Below are 18,725 nucleotides of genomic sequence, written 5' to 3'. Positions count from 1 at the left end.
GGGGATGTATGTAATTTTAGATGATCCGCCGCGTTGAGGTTGTTTCCAGGCGCGGCGCATTGTTTGCGGATGCTTTTGTATCGGCGAGAGAGGCCCCGAATGATTTTCGTCGGATTTAACGAGCCGCGGGAACAGCGTGCTTACGAAGCTGTAAAACTGGATTGTAAAGCATCGTTCGAGCGCTTTAGAGATAGACAAGACTGAAATTATCGTTTAACGCGCGTTCCCTTCTGTTATATCACGCACCGCGATGCCAGGCGAGCACGCGCAACAAGGCAACGGACCGGATGCACGGAGATAGGGAGCAAATTACAACGTTTAAATCATCCGTGTTACGATCAGGATACCGACGCGAGACCAGCAGTCGGTTTTTCGACCGAGGGGAGATCTAACGGCTGACAAAATGATAGCGCGTGTCAACTCTTGACCCTTTCGCCGCCTTTATCCGTGTTACAAGAATCTTTCTCGACGAAATTTTTGCGCGAGATCATGATTAATTTCTCATCCTACTCGAAATCGCTAACCAGAAATTCGGAGAAAATTCTCGGACGTCCATCGGGGCGGCAGTTACGTGTCAGAATTTTTCTCGGAATTTTCGACACCGAAATCCGATAATCCGGATTCCCCTTTGTTAACTACCCTTCCGTCGAAGATCAAAGACCACCGAGACTTCGCGTGAAACGTTTGTTCTCGACGAGCCGCCGAGTGGCTCGCCAATTTCGTTCAAGGCTATTTTTCATCCCCCTTATGCGACCAAACCTTTCGAATGGAAACGCAGGGAAACGCGATCAGGGAACAAAAACATATTATCACACCTGCCGACGACGTTTCATCATGCCAGGGAGGCGTGACCGTGAAAAACGGAGGATCGATCTGCCGATAAGTGTATGTTCACCTTCATTTAAGGTTTCATCGCGACCCACGAGGAGAAATAGCCGGGAGCCGCGACGTCACGATTGCACGCGTCTTCGCGTCTCGGCGACTGTTTGACCGGGTTCCGCAACCGGCGGACCGATTTCTAAACGCGTCGGAAACCGTTGACATCCGTTGCCAACACGCTGCACACACGCAGGTTCGCCGGCCTGTACATGGGAAAACGAGAAAGGGTGTTCTGGTCCTTTTTAGAGTCCAATATTAGTGGCCCTGACACAGGCCGGCATGTTCGACAGACGTTCGGTTCGCAGGTGCCTGATGCGTCGACGCGCGCGAACCAACGAAACGGGAAGATCGATCTGACCTGTACCGTGTCCATCTTTTTTTTGCCTGCTACACCTATCTAGGCCTCCCCTACGCGGGACAGCGGTCAGGAGGATCGACGACAAGGATCGGACATCTGGAGCGTGTTTCAGAATCTAAAACGAAGGGACTACGAGTTCTCTGGAATTCTGTATTCTCCGCGGAACTGCGGCCGGAGGGTTCGGATAATGGTCGGCGGAGCCGTATCAGCTGCGGGAGGCTGCGGACAGGGAAGACGCGAGGCTTCGGAGACAGGTAGAGAAGACAGCGAGCGCGACGCCCGTGCGCGAGTAGGTGGCGCGCTCGTGAATGAAGCACAAAAGCTGTCGTAGTTTCTAGAGTCAGTGACCGGGGTCCCTTGGACTCCCCACTCCGGTCGCCAGCCAGGTTCGCCCCCCTCCCCACCGGCGCCGCCAGCGCACCACGGTCATCAACGTTGCCCCTCCGAGAACGATATCGCGCACGTCGCCCCACCACAGCCGCCTAATCGTCGCGATCTATCCCCACCGGCCCCCGACCGCCACTCCATTTTCTCTCACTCCCCCCACTCGGCGACCTGCCGCGCACCGTACCGCGCGCGCGCGCGCTCCCACCAAACTTCCGCCACCCTCCAGTGCCTCTTCGCCTTTATACGCTCCTAGGCGTCCTCCGCTACGTGCACACCGGCTAGAGACTTGTTTTCTGGCCGCACGGTGGGGCACGGACGGCCGGCAGGATGCATATGGTCATCTAAATCGTTCTTTGCTTTCCCATCCACCCCACCTCCCTCTCTCCCACCCTCACCTTCCCGTGACTTTTCAACCTTCCGGCGACTTCGGACACATCGCCGGCCTCTCGAGGAGATGCACTTTCACGCGGCCGGTTTTCGCGTTTCTTCTTTTTTTCGCAGGCGCCGAAACCTCGCGCGGTTGATCGCCACGTGCGCATCTCAGAACTTGACAGCTTCGATAAACGGAGAACCGTTTCGCAATTTCGAACCCGTCGGTACATCGGACAGATTCCAGCTATCAATCGGAACTCGATAATCCGGATTGCACTTGCGATATTAAGGTTGAGACTGAGATAGCGTTATTTTCGAGTTGCTTTTAGAATCGGCTCCGGTGCCGGTGCTGGTGGTCGCAGCTTTTTCCGGGACACCCTGTACGGGAGAGCGCCTACGAAAGGCTGGCACAAGATCTTTGTCGCGAATCGTACTAGTTGCGCGCCGTTACCGGTTCACCTCGACAATGATCGCACGGCTCCGGTCGTTCCGCGGGTTTTTTTTTTCTTTCGAGAAGGTTATCACGCCGATCATTTGACTAGCGAAGTCAATGTGGAACGGGAGACCGATGGCGTGATGGCGTGCAGCCGAGAGGCTCCTTCGACCAGCGTTTCCACTCGCTTTGCGAGATCGGTCAGTTGAGTCATTGACCTAAGAAAACGCGGGAACCGAAAGGGCATACGGAATCGTCGGAGAGCGGAGACGAAATGTTGTGATTTACGCGCGGCGATAGCACACGGATCGGATCGAATGGAACACGCATCGAGAGCTCGCGCAACTTTCGAACGCGCGAACCGTTGCGGAACTTTTTTTTCGAAAAGATCGCGACGCGTTTGAGAGCCACTGCCGCGAGGGAAATCATACCTAATTTGGAGACGGTGAACGCGTGGGTCATCGCGTGCTGTTCACATGTATATTGCAGTGTCTCTCATCCGGTCCGAAATCGTTGGATTTGTTTATCGTTTCCGTGGGACGCTGTTGCAAACTGTTTTGCACGGATTTCTCGTGAGAAATCCGTTTCGGAACGAATTCTGAACAGCTCAAACGTTAAGAGAATATCTAATACAATGGAATTGGTCGGTTAAACAATTTAAAAGGGTGAGAATCGTCTGACACCGATATTAAAAATCGTTGAGCCTTCCAAACTTTCTTGTTGGACATTTCACATTTCCACCGTAGATATTCAAATTGATTTTTATCCTGATATCGAATTTTTCGGAGGACGAATATCTGTGAGAAATGTTTGAACGATGATTCACAAAATTGTCCACAGTTCCAAGATAAGAGAAAGATACATATTGTCGCGGTACGAACTGCTCCGAAAAAAACCCCGTCGATGTTTTCAGTTTCGGTATTAACCGGCTCACCCCGTACACTCCGTTATCTCTGAAACGGCGAGCGAAAAGTGGCGCGTGGTACTCACCACGTGGCTCGTTCGAGTTGTGATGGTTGGAGTGGGGAGCGACAGCGAGCGGATGATCGGAGGAGGAGGAAGAGCTGCTGGCGAGTCGCTCCCTCTTCTTCTCCTGCTGCTCGACGAACCGTGCCGCTTCGAGCAGCGTTTCCAGGCTCATCCTGACGTTGCCGAGCCGCTCCACGACTGTTCCCCTTTAAGATCCTCGGGAAGATTGAGCCTCTGCGCCGATACCCGTCGCCGACTCGCGAGGACGACGACGACGTCGACGGAGTCGAGAGCCTCCACCCTCTGTTTCTGCTGCTGCCAGCCGCCGGTGGCAATCTGCGCGCAAACAAAACCGAAAGGGAAACAACCTTAGTCACCTTTTAACGTGGAAAAGTGTGGGAGAGCCCGCGGATCCCGTCGTACGGTACGGACAGAGGTGGGAGAAGGCATTTAATCCCGTCTCGGTTCTTAATTCGTCGACCTTGCCGGACGCGGCGACTCGACGCGCTCGTCCGACGGCACACAAATTCTATGGGTTTACCGTGGTGAAATCGCACGTGTCGCACATCTGATCCCCGGGGCGCACTCTCTCGGCACTTCAGATTGTCGGGCGAAACGGTCGGTTGTGCATCGCTTGGTTAAACTTTGTTGTTCAATAATATTATTAGCCCGTTTGAACGAAGCTCTGCAGACCGCACCGACACCACCGGTGTCTCTGAAATACGCGTCACGTGACGTACGCGTGACGTAACGCAGTCGCGCGGGAAGCCTCGTCCCCTCCCCGCCCCACCTCCCGGAGCCGCACGTTCCGTAATAACCACACCGGGGCAGATGCGCAGGCGCGGCGTGCGCTTTCCTGGAGCGCACCACCAGCATTAGCACGCATCTCGAGTCCCGATCGCTGGAAACGATCTAACTGTCGGGGAACAAATAAATAGAACCGCTATTGTTCGGCACGAAACGTTCGTTTCCAGCGGATCGTGTGCCGTCTTTGAGAGAGAGAGAGAGAGAGAGAGAGCTGTCCTTTTGTTCCTTGTCTTATCGAAATTTTGATAAAGACCGGATAAAGTTTGATGCACTGGCGTACGATGCGTCCGGGTAAACAAAACGCGTTGCGGATTTTTCCGACAAGGCTGATTACAATTCGAGCAAACAAGCCGGGGTCGTTGATTACGCGTTTCGATTGGATACCGACAATCAGCTCCGAATTCGTACAAATAAATATCATGGTACGGCAAGTATAGAAATAACGTAATCGTGCTTGTATCAACCGCGAGCGTTATTCGGATTCAAATGGCCCGCCGCAAACTGTTGGGATTCAAATGGTAAATGTTATATTCCCGTTTGCCGTGCGTCCAGAGGTCTCGATTAAATACCGACCGACTCCGAATTACATGCAGTTCTACGTATAATACGTACTGGATCTACGAACCATGGTCGCATTCAAAATCGGTTTAGATTCACAGTGTCATGATGTGCCATCGAAACGATTCACGGGACGAGAGTTAGTTACGTGGCGTTCGTGCCAGCGAGTACAAGAACGTGCACACTGTTGTGCGTGGGCCGTCGGCCGTCGGCTGCGCGATCCGCGGCCGCGAGAGATCAGCGAAGGAACGAGGAGGCGGGAAAGGCGAGAGCCGAACACCGTCCGTCGGTCGATTTGAAAAGTATAGAGAGCCTCAACGGGGTTTGTTATCGGTGGCGAAACGAGAACGACGTTCGTCGCGAGACGTCGAGACGTTCGCACGAGAGGGTTCGTCGGATCGAAACGAATATCACTGGAGCCGACGGGAAAAGGCCGCGCCGAGAATCGTCGGACAAGTCCCGAAGCGTGCCGTACGCGGAGCTCGCTCCTTAAACTGACAAAGCATCTACACACACGTTAGACGGGCGACGCACGCACCGTCGGCCAATCGGGGCTCTCGGCGGCGTGACGTCATCGGTTGAAGTACCGTGCGATTGGCTGGGTCTATTATGGCACGGAAAACACGCCACGCAACCACCTATACACATGTTAATTAAATAGGTGATAGAGTCCTGTCGAGATAATGCTCTCTTGCAGCGGAGACGTTCGGCCGGGCGTGGTGACGCTGATCGCGACGCGTGTCGTTTCGGAGCGGGCGACTTACGTGCGGGCGCACACCGCGGCGGAGCTGTCCGTTCCGGTCACGATGGAAACACACGCTGGAGCCCACTTTCCACGGTGGAAATCAATTTCACCGACAAGAGGACGGGTTCCTTCCCGGTAGATTCAGCCGCGGCCGGGCGCGAGCTGCGTGTCGCGCGAGGCTTCCTCCAACGGCGAACGATCTCGCGACGGTTCACGGCACACGACGGTTATAACCTGATCGATCTAGCGCGTGGCAGAAACATTTTACAAGTGCTAACCACTGCGCATCAACAGCCATGCTTGCTTGGCCACGATTCACGTGTCTGGGATCCGAGGCGCCGGCCAATCGGCGCCCGGCCCGTGACGTCACCCAGCTGTATTGACCAATCACCGCGGCCCATGTGACGCAGCACTCCGCTGGGCGTGTAAGAGAAGTGTCGAGCTCCGTTGTATATCGCGAGCTAGTCCACGCACTTTTCACGGAGATTTTCCCGGATTTACCGTCGTAGCATCGTGCGAAACCTTGTTCACCATGACCACGGCGGCCGATCACGCGTTTCCAGGGCGGGCTTACCTTCCGGTCGACGCCAGAACGGACCACTGTCGCGAGAATCGTACACAGCACATCCGACACCCGGCTCGCCCGGGCAAACACTCACTCCGATCTCGGCGGCGTCACCCTCTGCCACCTTTTGTCACGTTCCTTCTCTGTCACATGGATCGCGGGCCCCGCGCTGTTGCCGCGTCTACCCACCGAAACATACAGCTCATTGTTTACCTTTGCGCGCGCGCCAAAAACACGTATCTTCTGCTTTTCGAAACCAGCGCTCCAAAACTTTGTAAAAAAGGTCCAATTTTTTCGGCCATTCATGCTGCGATCGGAAGATTCTTTTAAGTTTGAAACGCAATAGGCTTAGCCGAAGATATTCGAATTACGCACGCGATTATAATAGATGCCCAGCTGATTTTTATGATAAGCGCACTGTGCGTCTGCGGTAGGGTGGACAGCTATTATTATATTTATTGCATCAAGTTATTGAACTTTATTATATGAAATTGTTGAACTGGATTATGTTACTTTATTATATCAAGTTGATAAAAAAAATGAAACATACAGGAAATACTGTATTACTCGTTTATGTTGCGAATGAAATTGGAGCAACGTAAGTTGTGTCAAGGTATTTAAATTACGCTGTTGAGATTTGTTTGAACACGAGGAATAATAACATGATTTGTTTCAACGTTTGAAAAAATATTTTACTTCAAAATATACATTTTACACTAGATATATAACACTATAGGTACACGTATGAACATTATCTTACAGGTTTATCTTTATTTAACTACTCTTTATAACCTCTTATCGCATGCTAATATCAAATTGAATTTCGTTACAATTTTCTTTCTGTATTATTGACAATGATTATAAGATGTACCATACGTTTGTTTCTCAAGGAAAATTATCCAGACAAATTCTTCCTATGCGATTTATAATCTAAAACAAATCCAGCAGTATAAAACATGACTAGAATTTGCACAAAATATACTATAATGTACATACAGATCTTAGTAAATAATATTACTATGGAATACAATTTTCACGCCGTAAAATTCAATCAAGCCGGAATTTCGCATAATTTTCAATTTCATATGTATCTTTTACCGTAGCTTATTCTCGATCATTTGCAAGATGAATTATTTCTATAAAACTTTTCAGAAATTATTGGAGTTATTGCTGTTTCGTTATCGCAATATAATTAATGATAATCTTGCAGAACGGTGGGAACAGGCTACAGTAAAAGTATAATTACATAGTAGCATGTGTTTGCTGATTTGTAATAAATTATTTATGTGTTTTTATAAGTGTACATGTACAAACGTAAGCGTGGTCATGGAAATAGTAATTTTCAAATATTTGTACCTACAAGCACCTTCATTAATCTTCGAAATATTATTATCATTTTTAATGGTCTCGCCACTTTTCCAACGAAACCGGAACATGGTTCACAAACTTATCTGTACCACTGACAATAAATTCTTTCACGTTCTATCGTGCTACGACAAAATCGAAAAATACTGTAAAGCAGAAAAATTATCATTAATTTAACGTAAAACATTCAAAAAAATAATTTCACGAACAATTTTCAACATAATACTTGTTCAACGAACAAAACACACTCTAAAAGTGTGATGCTAATTGTTTGCCGCATATGCTGCTAACAAAAACTCCTCTGACATTTTGCAACACGCTTTGGGAAGCTCTTTTTTTTATCAACTAAATTTGTCGAGCAGCGTATAAAATATTCCTAAAATGCGAATATTGTTTCGCAGTATCGAGAGAGATAATAATGTATGTTTATCTGGTAATATTGCATGTTCAGTGAAACACTTTTATAGTTACCATAACTCATTCGAAGAATTCTTTGTTCGTTAATAGAACCAAGAAAAAGCAGTACAAGTATACCACTCTCTGTTAAATAACTTATTTATTTTTTCACTTTTTTTGTCGCAATGAAAATATTTCGCTTAGATACTGTAAACGTCGACTAACAAAAAAATTCACAATTGTAACTAGGAGATACTTCATTGAAGCATTGGTTATCTGCTCAGATTAGTGACATAAAGGTGCTTCAACTCTGTCTTTGGTGTATTCTCGAATAGAGCAGCCCGATTCTGTCCTTCACCCTTTTTCACCCAGTGACCATAAACTCTGAATGCACAACCATCGATCACCTGTAATTCAATCAAATTTTTCAACTTCGATGTTCCAAAAGATTATCTTAAAACATCGCTTAAATCGTTAGTTGCACAGATTTTAAATATGTTTCAAGTTACAAGCTATAAGGGAAAAGTTGAATGTATCTATTAATGTTTATAATAAATATGCAAAAAGAACGGTACCTTTCGCAAGATTTTGATTCTGTAAGGGTCAGTGCATGCCACCTGCGTTGAAAGAGGTTCAGGCGTCGTGTGAAGTCGTTTGATACGAACAACTGCGCGAACGCAAATAATAGCTAACTGGAATCGTTTCCTTGCATTAAACGACTTTGCCTTTAACTCCTGCAGAAAAATAAAGAAATGAAAGAATTTTATAATAACATTTTGTACCATTCGTGCACAGTTTGCTGCAACAAGAAACAATAAAAATAAAACAACAAGAAACTGTGTAAAATGAAGCATAAGAGTAATTAAAATAAATTACGATGAGAAAAGGCAATGCATCACATGGTTTAAAAACAATGAGGTCATGAGATTTGTTAGTCATGGATTCCACTATATGTGTCTTCCTTATCAATCTGTTCAAATTTTGTCTTATCATGCAACGATAACAAGTTATTGTTAATTAAGGTTCCCACGAATGTATGTGAAACATAAAAACGTAATTTACGCACAATTACGATTGACACTGATGATTGTTCACTGTCGAATTAATACATTATACTTACCAAAATTATAATTTAGAAATTCAAATGAAAAGAACGGAAATGAAAATTGTATATTAATTGTGTGTTAATTGTTATTGTATTTTAATTACGTAAAAGTTATGTAAACCCACATATGAGGGCAAACAAAATAAAAACAAAAACAATTTACCAAAGCTAACTGAGATATCCTACTCAGACGTCGAGAATTAGATGATAGCGAACGTTTTAGAGGCGCGATGTCTTGATCCCATAGCTGCAATTCCAACAATTTTTGATTTATATTGATGTTATGTTACATGATCTCATCGGAGACAAAACAACGGTACAAAAACTGTTTCGACGATCGATGCGTGATAATTTTCTTTTGAATCATGAATCAATCATTTATAACAAATAAAGCATAAAAAGGAAGATAGGAAATTACAATTATCATACAATTCTCTAGAAATATATAAAAGAAAAAAAAAAAACTAATTTTTCTATTAAACAACAATAGAGAGTATCTCAACTAATTCAAGTATGTCAACTTATTATTGACAGTAAAAAATGAAGTTCAAGGGAAACATGATTACGTTTGTGGGAGTAAATATTGTGACCCAAAATTTTTCCCAAGTTCATAGTTTACCACAATATTTGTCTTCTCAAATCTAATCATAATCTCCTCTGTCATTATTTTCTGTTGTCAAGAATATTTGATATGCTGAAGTTAGATGAGTATATAATGCAATTACGTGCAGGCATGCAATAAAACACTTACAACTGTATGGAAAAAATGATGTTCTAATGCTTCCTTAATGGAAATCCTCTTTTTTGCTTCAACCACTAGCAATTTTCTTATCAGATCTTTAGGTGCTTCTAAAAATACAATCAAAATTTATAAACTTATATATGCATTCAATTGATTAGTGATTACACATTTGATAAGATCGATTAGATTATTTGTATATATACATATAAAAATTAACCTGTTATATCTGCCCATTCTGGGGATGTGAATGAGAAATTTCCTTCCATGATATTTCTAAGCATAACCATTTGTTTTCTGTGCCAAAATGGTGGGCAACCAACTAACAAAGTAAACATAATTACTCCACAAGCCCATCTAAGAAGAAATAAATAGTAGTTATCTATATATAGATAATTAATTAATGTACCACACTGTTTTAATTACAACAGTGTATTAAGTTACACACGAAATTCCCATGAACTTACACATCTACTTCTTGTTGATAGCCATCCGCATTCTCAAACATGTTACACTTTAGCACCTCTGGTGCCAAATATCCAGGCGTACCACAAAGATCTGCATAAGAAAAATAGTGATAGAATTGACAGTTTTTTCATTGACACCAGACACATATTATACAATTATTATGACATAATTACAAACCGTATAACTTGTCTGTTCCCTTTAGCAATCTGGCAAAACCAAAGTCAGTTATTTTAACATTTAGATTATCATCTAGCAATATATTTTCTGGCTTCAAATCTCTGTGCACTATTCCTTGATTATGTATATGCTGGACTCCTTCGAACACCTGTCTCATAATGTAGCGTGTTTTCTTCTCTGATAATGTAACCACAGATGTGAGGTAGTCAAATAATTCCCCGTTCTTACAAATTTCAAAGATTAAGAAAATAAATGTGTTTGATTCAAACACATCGTGCAATTCAACTGGAAATTATGAAATTGTAGTTAACAAAAACATGTTCTTCTTCATTACATATATCTTTTCTCTTGTAATTAGATACTAACTTATATAAGGATGTCCGGCAACTCTACGAAGGATATGCACTTCCTGTAATGTAGCATCTTTCATAGTATTTCCATCCTCGTTACTTTCATTACTAATATCTATTATCTTAGCTGCATACTCTACACCTGTTTCTTTTTCTATACATCTTCTAACAGTGGAAGATATTCCCCTGTAAATATTAATTTATAACTAAACTAAGAGGAAATAAGAAAATCTTCCTAAGAAGCTGGTTTAATACGATCAGTGTAAAAACAACTAGAAAGAGCATTAAAAAAATTAAAAATTGATAAAAACGATCGAGTAAATAGTTGTATATACGTTATATGTAGTTGTGATTCGTTAACGTCTACAAAAGAGAAGTGCAGCGACGAAATTACATGCGAATTACGACTAAAATATCGTTCGATTCGTTTTGAAAATAAGTTATTGTTGAGTCTTGTGGATTTAGCTTGATCGAATTATATAATTGTACAGGTTAGGATACGGTGAGAATCTCTGGGTACGTTCATAGTGATTGCAACGTATGTATGATGGTCTAATAATACAAACACAAACATATCTATCATGCTACGCGTGCTGGGAGAAGACAAATAAAAATAGTACGCTATGTTGTTATTTTCTTGTTTCGAATCGATCACGTGACGAACCTTCCAAGGATTTCTTTGGGCTCATATTTCGCGTAGAATCCCTTTGCCGCGTCCTTGTCCGGCAAGAGGTCGTCCCCCTCGTCTTTTGCCATGTTTCCTCTCGTGCGAGTGTCGCATTAAAAGCCACCGTGTAGATAGCACATGTTCCTTTAGTTTGAAAGGAACGATCGGGTGGTCTGTCCGCCCGATGCAATTGTCATATTACGTACGCTCTCGTAATATGCCGCCGTATTGTTCTAGCTACATTCTAGGGACCGCCTAATAAACGAAATTCACAGAACACCTCACCACTGGTTATGGCTACAGGTCCTCGGGACCACGGACGAAACACGTGAACACATTAAAATACACTGTGATGAAGGGAACAATGGCGTCAGCTCGCACAAAGCGACGAACCGAGAGGACTCTGACGGAATGACGAGGAAAACACCGACGCTTGCGAAAGGGAAAACAGACTGCACTGAGTAAGACTTGTATACTTGCGAACGGTAAGTAGACAGACACTGTTTCAGCAGGCTAAAGCAGCCCAAGGTGCGCATATACAGTCACCGACAAAATCAAGCACGATTCAACAAGTTACCAATAAGATCGTTTATGGGATATTTCGATTTTCAGCCAACCGTTTGACGGTTCTTCTTCAATCATCCGGCCAAACGTAGTGCACCATTCATGCGAAAGGAAATAATTACATGATCAATAGGAACTTAATCGCTCGCCTAATTTTGTCCCTGACTGTACCAGTTCACTTATACACGCATACTACGATACGTCTAACAAAACCGTCACGTGACTATAGCGTCGACTATTTTAAATCACAGTTGCGATTGTTCCGCGCAACGATTATTTTGGCAACCTCTATCGAATATGAATGATCGCTTTTCATTGAAAAACAAATAAAATAAGGGATGGATAAAAATCGAAATTTCGATTTACAATGTATATATTTCGTTAATAGAGAAAGAAGAAACAACATTTCTGAAATTCCTGATTATCCTCGTGAATACGAATCTGAAAAATAGCAGACACCCACGTAGAGCCTTAAAATTGAAATGCGATGCAAAGTAATTTTGTAATTTTCAATATAAAACTACCATAATTGAAATTTAAAAAATTGTGATTTAATTAAATTCAGTATGCTCTCATTTGCAATTTAAACAAATCATAACTATAGAGACTGATACATTTATTAGAAGAATTTCAGACTTTCCTTTGTTCGACTTCTGGTCAGTTAAAGTTGGCATGAAACTATAGCCACAAATATTCAAGGTCAGAGATCTACAATATAGATAGATATGATATGATCGACTTGTATCGTTATCAAAAAGGGCTTTACTTTATAAATAATGATTAATCAGAATTATTTTGTCTCTATACGCAAGAGCAATAATCGCCAACAATAGCCGATCTGTAGATGATTTAATACAAGAGATTATGCAAGTCATTCACAATATCTCATTGCACTATGTATGCACTGTTGAATCTATCTAAACTTAATAAAATATACAATCTTCTTATTCATAGAATGATCGATCAATCATTTTTAATAAATAATGGAAATAATTGAAAAATTTGTCTGCTGGTTAATTTAATTTCGCAAGAATTTTCAAATTTGAAACACGAAATATCTGTAGGATAGCATTTTTAGATAGTAAAAAGACCATAATTATTACGGACCACGCAGTTGTGCGAGTAAGGCCTCATTCTTGCGACATTCAATAGTTAGTTGCCTAACAGCAGCCACGTATTTCCGTTGCTGTTCTATCAAAGACGCGAGAATACGACTAAGTGCATCCCTTCTGTATTTTTCGTCTGCACACCGTTTCTCCACCTGGAATTCAATAATGATTTATAAAAATTGTATGCACGAATAAATAAACAATTTGAAATTAATTACTTTTGCTTTGTTGCGTTTCACGCCAGCGACAATCGCATCGAATTGCTTTAAAAATTGTTCCTTGCCACTAGTTGACGCCATTGCTCTGATAAACGATCGTAAAAATGTTAAATAGGAATATAACAAATAAACTATTAAAATAACAACTACCTACTCGTTATAATTATCTTGAATAGAGTTTAACAACGACAGTTCTTTGCTCAAATAAAGTTTTGTGTCGTCGAGAGTATTGTACAATGTATAATACTGTTTCGTTTCCTTATGTTTGGCTGAAACTGTAATATCCATCATTAAAATACAAGGTGATCCGAATGGATCACTCAATATACCAAACCTTGATTATAAAGCTCCATAAAGCGTCTTTGGTACTGCGTGAGTTCGGAGCGACCGGGGACGTCATCCAATTGCCTAGTCAACGAAGCAATGGCTCTGTTCTTCTTGGCCAATTGTAATCTTGTTTTTATCACTGCTTCTTTTTGGTCCTCATACTCTTTCAAACGATCTTCCTCCTCCTCGGAGGTTCCACTTTCAATGTCTTGTAATTTTCCACGCAAAATGTTCAAATCAGATTTGCACTGCTCACGGAAATTGTGTTCCTGCTCCTTCAAACCGTCGTGTACTAACAACAATTCCTCCAAATGTTTGTAAACACTGAAATATTTATATGAAATTACTTTTTCCAGATTGCGAGACTGGAAGCTGTTAATAAAAAGATTACCTATCTTGTTCGTTAATCCCCATTTCCTCTGCCTTTTTTAAAGAACGCTCGATAGCTTGCCGTTTTCCACGAGATTCGTTAATTTTCTCGTGAAACTCTGAAATTTGAGCAGCTACATCATCTTTATCCTTAGCTAATTTTCGCACTCGATTTTGTAGTACGATCTTCTGTTTCTGTAGTGCGGTGAATGCTGAAGAACTCGTCGAATTCTGATCCTGCGACGAAGGAAAATAAATATAGTAAAATAAATTGTTTCACCAAAAAAACCGCAAGCAGGAATTCACCTGAATTTCGGAGGTCGTCATTGTTGCATATTTCTCAGCAACTTTAGCAATTTCCTGAGCCTGAATTCCAACGATATTGCCTACAGCTGCGACACTTAAACGAGCCTGTAAAAAGCACGATTAAAAAATATCCAACTAACATTAAATGTGTCTAAGTTACTCACCGAACTTTCCTCAATGGCAGCTAGATTCCCTGCCAATTTTTCTGTGTTCTCCTACAAAAATATCGTGAAGTTTATTATCCTGTTATTACTGACAATAAAAAATTGTGCTAAATAAAATGCCCACCTGTGGCGTTTCCTATCATTAGCATGCGTGAAAATTAAATTAATTTATAATTTATCTAATGTATGTTTGTGAATGTGCACACAGTACAAATATTTTCTTACTTTCTCTTTCAACTCTTCTTTTGCATCAATATCTTTAGTATCATCCGCGACTGTTGCTGTTGGCGATCCAGAAGCTTTTGTAGAATAGTATATAGGTGCTTCGTACTCTAAAACTGTGCCAAGAAACCTGGTGGATTCATCTTTGATGGAACCGTTTTTGTGTTTGAACAGTCGTCGTGGTTCGTATGATTTCTACGAAACAATCGTAATTATTTCAAATTGCTCTTACTCGTGAATCAGACATTGCAATCTTACTCTAATCAGCTGAATGTTTTTTATAAGATTTTCTTGTGCAACTGTTCCAGTGCCAGCATCTTCAACAAACGAATGCTTTTTGTGAAATTGATTGAGAGCAAACGATCGAACGAAGTCTGCCATTTCTTCTCTGGTTTCCAGCGAGCGTTTAACCAACCACTAGAACGTTCGTAATTATTACGACTATCATAAAAATAAAAAATATCCAGTTGCTTATTACGGAGAAAAATACCTGAATAACAGGAAAAATGTGTATGCAGTCCAAGCCTTGAATTTGATGTGGCTCTATTCGGTATGGACAATTCATTTTGGGCAGCATGGCAACAATTTTTTCAGTCAGAGAACTAAAATTATGAATATTATAAAATATTTCATACGATCGAATATTTTAATAATTTTATAGAGATTTTACATTTTTTGACCTATAGTTAAATTTTCACGGAACAGAAGGTCAATATCTACATCAAAGTTGCAGGATTCTATGCACCAGGTCATCCCACCGATTACCTAAAATTTATGTTATTTGAATATTTTCTTTTTTATTGTAAGAATCTTTTTTATACATTGCATCAAGCTCACCTTATCGAAATTCGATAAACCTTTGATTCTGGCTCGGAAATACCCCGCAGCCAAAAGTAAATCGATGATTTCTTGAAACTTCTTCGCTTGTTCTTCATCTTCGCGGACATCTGCCTGAAAAGATTTTTTTTTAAATACGTTTAAATTTCCCGCGTTTTGATCAACATATGTTTCTTGGTAAATAAGAACTATACATATGTACGTATATAGTAATATAACAAGCGAAAATGTCAAATTTGTGACTCTACAGTGACGATCTAGGTTAACGAAACAATGGAATAATATATTTTAATATTTTTTAAATGAGTGTTATCGATTTAAAAAAATGTGAAACGTACCTCAGTTGATTCGGAGCTCTTTAGTATCCTTTTCGGTACATCGTTTAGCATGATTGTTTTATAGCAATTCCAGAAATTACGATAGCTATAATGTCAATAATGTATTCTAGATATTATTAGTATTATTTAAACGTTTATTGAATCTTATTCATCTGGTAATTCATGTCACTTTAAATCATTGAGACTAGCTACAGTGTCGACCATTTTGTTCTTGGACCTCAAGCTAAATTTTCATGCAATCAATTTTCTATAATACAATACAAACAATTCTCAATAATAAAATAATCTACAATGTATTTAACAATTATTGGTATTTATCTTATGCTGATTAGGCTTTAAATTGTTAAGTTTGACGAATAAAATGGTTTAATTTCTAATAGAGGTTTAAACAAGGGTGAAGAGAAAAATTTCAAAAATTCAGAGATTCAACTGAGGCTTCACCTCTGCACCAAGGTTAGCATAACAAACATTGTGATACATAACCTATAAGATTCGTAACACGTGTGTACTACTGTCAAAACAAATGAATTTATTCGTGATAAACAGGTGAATTTGATTTGTTATGAATAATAAATATATGGATACTTTAATATAATGTATTTATAAGTATTTATAAAATAATTTTTTTAATTTAATACTTACATTTAAGTAACGTTTGTTAATAGATACGAGGGTGAACAAGAGAATGAAAATAAAAATGAGAAGAAACATTTATCGGATTTGCTGAAGCGAATAGAGGAGCGCAAGCTACAAAGGGCCGCTGAGAATTCTTCAGAAGTTAAGAAATCGAAGAAAAAACGAAACAAATTAGAAAATGACAACCTTGATACTGAACCTGAGCAAAATGATTCTGTCCAAAAAAGCACCACACAGAATGATGTTGAACAACTTGAAACAGAGATCGAGCATCAGCAAAAGAAGTCCAAAAGAAAGAAAAAGAAGAAACATGATGTTGAAGAGAATGAAATCAATGAAAGTCAGGACAAAGGTATGCAGAATGAAAGCATAGGCGATCAAATTAATGAAACATCTCAAGAACAGGGATTGGCGCAGCAAAAAGACTTTGTAGTCCTGGGCGCAAAGGCTAAGAGAAAGAAGCTTGAAGTGAAAAGAGTATTGCCAGACTGGTTAGCTAATCCAGAAGTTGTGTCAATGGATTTAAATAGTGGACCAAGTTTAGAGGAATTTAGTACAGTTTTAGATTCTAAGCTAGTTGAAGTTTTGAGAAGCAACGGTATTGAGAAATTATTTCCTGTTCAATCGTCTGTGCTTTCTTGGCTGTTAAAATGTAATGAAGACAGGAAGCTGGGATGGTGGTTGCGCGATACATGTGTGTCTGCTCCTACTGGCAGCGGTATACCATTATTTTGTTGACTTACTAAAGCTCAATATTTCCTGGTATTAATACAATATTAATTTTTACAGGTAAAACTCTAGCATATATTTTACCAATTGTACAAATACTACAATCTCGATTAGTCCCGAAGATTCGTTGCTTAATTGTTGTACCATCGCAAGAATTGGCTGCACAGGTTTACAAAGTGGCAGTTACATATACATCCCACACGAGTCTGAATGTTATCCTGCTTTCTGGTGCAGCATCATTTCAGCAGGAACAGGGTAGTATTCTTAAGAAAAGTATGTATTCTAATTACTCTGTTTATTAGTAATTTTGTGCTTTGATAATCAATATGTAATTCTTAAAATGTTGTATATTCATTTTTCAGCTTGCAGAGGAGAATACATATCTGCAGTAGACATAGTTATTGCTACACCTGGTCGTTTAATAGATCATATATTAAAGACACCAGGATTTTCCTTGACTGAACTCAGATTTCTTGTTATTGATGAGGCAGACAGATCTGCAGATTGGCTGGAACATCTTCCTGAACATCATCATGTTCCAAGATTTAATCTGCACAATCTACATAACTGGTTAGCTGCTTCATTCTCATTTCTATGCATCAGTAATTCCTTTCAATGTTTAATATGTACATATTTATTTTCTTGAATAGCAAGATTCCAGCCCAAAAATTATTATTTAGTGCTACGCTGTCTCAAGACCCCGAAAAACTGAATCGCTTAGGCCTTTTCCAGCCAATTCTGTTTACATCTGTCTTGGTATCAGACAAAGACGAGGATGTAAATCTGGACAAGGTAGTAGGTGACTTCATAGGCCGCTACACGAGCCCTGAAGAGCTCACAGAGCTCGCAGTAGAGTGTGCTGCGGAGTACAAGCCGGTAGCAGTGTACGAAATTCTACTTAGGGACGACGCAGTCCCGAAAACTCTTATTTTCACGAACTCTGGAGACACTGCACACCGGCTAACGGTCTTGCTACAGTCATTTTTGTTAGAAAAAAGCATAAAAGTCGGCGAGTTATCTTCACAGCTGATGCCGAGGCAACGAGAAGCTATGCTTGAAAAATTTACCAGCGGAGATATTCAAGTGTAAGTGTTTAAAACAATGATATTCATGTTTCAGCATAATTTGATTTGTGGTTTTTACAGGCTCGTGAGCTCTGACGCCCTAGCAAGAGGTGTGGACATTCCAGACGTGCAATTGGTTGTGTCTTATGATCTTCCTAAGCATATCAAGGGGTATATTCATAGAGCGGGACGAACAGGGCGTGCAGGCAAGCTCGGCACAGCTATATCAATTCTGACAGAGAAACAAGTGGGAATTTTCAAGCACATGTTGACCAATGCTCATAAAGCGGTGCCGAACGTTGAGAAACTGGAATTAGACTCTACCGTGAATGCAATAGGCTATTCAGATCACGTAGAGAAATTAAAAGAGGAGCTGGATAAGGAAAAACATAGTAATTTGCAACGCATAAAAGCTACTAAGCGTGTCCACTTTACAATTGCGCGGTGAAGCAAGTTGTTCCTGTTCTATTAATAAATTAATGTGCATTTTATATGAGTTTCT

At 41.1% G+C, this 18,725-nt stretch overlaps 4 protein-coding genes and 1 long non-coding RNA gene across 13 annotated transcripts in view; 2 read left to right on the top strand and 3 right to left on the bottom strand.

The window, feature by feature from the left end:
• LOC117227031 (uncharacterized) overlaps positions 1 to 6,195 on the bottom strand; it is a 31,738-nt gene extending 25,543 nt beyond the window's left edge. The window contains exons 1-2 of one of the 5 annotated variants that reach the window (XM_076522196.1): positions 6,083 to 6,195; positions 3,420 to 3,734 (exon numbers count right to left, since the gene is read on the bottom strand). In XM_076522196.1, the coding sequence (XP_076378311.1) occupies positions 3,420 to 3,570 (151 nt within the window). In that variant the 5' untranslated portion in view covers positions 3,571 to 3,734; positions 6,083 to 6,195. Of the gene's footprint in view, positions 1 to 3,419; positions 3,735 to 3,939; positions 4,166 to 4,817 lie in introns of those variants that run through there. The other 4 variants (XM_076522197.1, XM_076522198.1, XM_076522199.1 and 1 more) reach the window with 4 other exon arrangements.
• A 544-nt stretch (positions 6,196 to 6,739) lies between these two features.
• On the bottom strand, positions 6,740 to 11,789 carry PhKgamma (phosphorylase kinase gamma). Of its 2 annotated transcripts, XM_033481929.2 has the most exons (9): positions 11,338 to 11,789; positions 10,690 to 10,859; positions 10,324 to 10,608; positions 10,146 to 10,236; positions 9,899 to 10,035; positions 9,691 to 9,788; positions 9,103 to 9,186; positions 8,410 to 8,568; positions 6,740 to 8,241 (listed from the first exon to the last, which is right to left on the bottom strand). In XM_033481929.2, the coding sequence occupies exons 1-9, from the start codon at positions 11,427 to 11,429 to the stop codon at positions 8,107 to 8,109; spliced, it is 1,251 nt and encodes a 416-aa protein (XP_033337820.1). In that variant the 5' UTR covers positions 11,430 to 11,789; the 3' UTR covers positions 6,740 to 8,106. The 2 variants fall into 2 exon arrangements, with proteins under 2 accessions (XP_033337820.1, XP_033337821.1); XM_033481930.2 differs by lacking the exon at positions 9,103 to 9,186 and having other exon boundaries at positions 11,338 to 11,787.
• Positions 11,688 to 13,227, top strand: LOC117227036 (uncharacterized). The gene is made up of 2 exons (XR_004491972.2): positions 11,688 to 11,825; positions 11,953 to 13,227. It is a non-coding gene; the product is annotated as an uncharacterized LOC117227036 (long non-coding RNA).
• Positions 12,260 to 16,204, bottom strand: fidipidine (coiled-coil domain-containing protein 93). 4 transcript variants are annotated; one of them, XM_033481924.2, is made up of 15 exons: positions 15,795 to 16,204; positions 15,457 to 15,570; positions 15,290 to 15,384; positions 15,110 to 15,221; positions 14,878 to 15,036; positions 14,623 to 14,814; positions 14,522 to 14,533; positions 14,398 to 14,448; positions 14,234 to 14,338; positions 13,950 to 14,164; positions 13,566 to 13,882; positions 13,386 to 13,506; positions 13,232 to 13,316; positions 13,012 to 13,165; positions 12,260 to 12,345 (listed from the first exon to the last, which is right to left on the bottom strand). In XM_033481924.2, exons 1-15 carry the CDS (start codon positions 15,843 to 15,845, stop codon positions 12,326 to 12,328), a joined length of 1,803 nt encoding a protein of 600 aa, XP_033337815.2. In that variant the 5' UTR covers positions 15,846 to 16,204; the 3' UTR covers positions 12,260 to 12,325. The 4 variants fall into 4 exon arrangements, with proteins under 4 accessions (XP_033337815.2, XP_033337819.2, XP_033337817.2 ...); XM_033481928.2 differs by having other exon boundaries at positions 15,457 to 15,566; positions 15,795 to 16,203; XM_033481926.2 differs by lacking the exon at positions 14,522 to 14,533 and having other exon boundaries at positions 15,795 to 16,203.
• Dbp73D (putative ATP-dependent RNA helicase Dbp73D) lies at positions 15,690 to 18,714 on the top strand. The gene is made up of 7 exons (XM_076522201.1): positions 15,690 to 15,829; positions 16,175 to 16,340; positions 16,460 to 17,148; positions 17,220 to 17,432; positions 17,522 to 17,729; positions 17,810 to 18,244; positions 18,305 to 18,714. The coding sequence occupies exons 2-7, from the start codon at positions 16,318 to 16,320 to the stop codon at positions 18,669 to 18,671; spliced, it is 1,935 nt and encodes a 644-aa protein (XP_076378316.1). The 5' UTR covers positions 15,690 to 15,829; positions 16,175 to 16,317; the 3' UTR covers positions 18,672 to 18,714.
• The last annotated feature ends 11 nt before the right edge of the window (positions 18,715 to 18,725 follow it).

This window comes from Megalopta genalis, chromosome 5, assembly GCF_051020955.1.
Source record: "Megalopta genalis isolate 19385.01 chromosome 5, iyMegGena1_principal, whole genome shotgun sequence".
Lineage (NCBI taxonomy): Eukaryota > Metazoa > Arthropoda > Insecta > Hymenoptera > Halictidae > Megalopta > Megalopta genalis.
The sequence above is the reverse complement of the archived record's forward strand: the minus strand, read 5'-3'. Positions and strand labels throughout refer to the sequence as shown.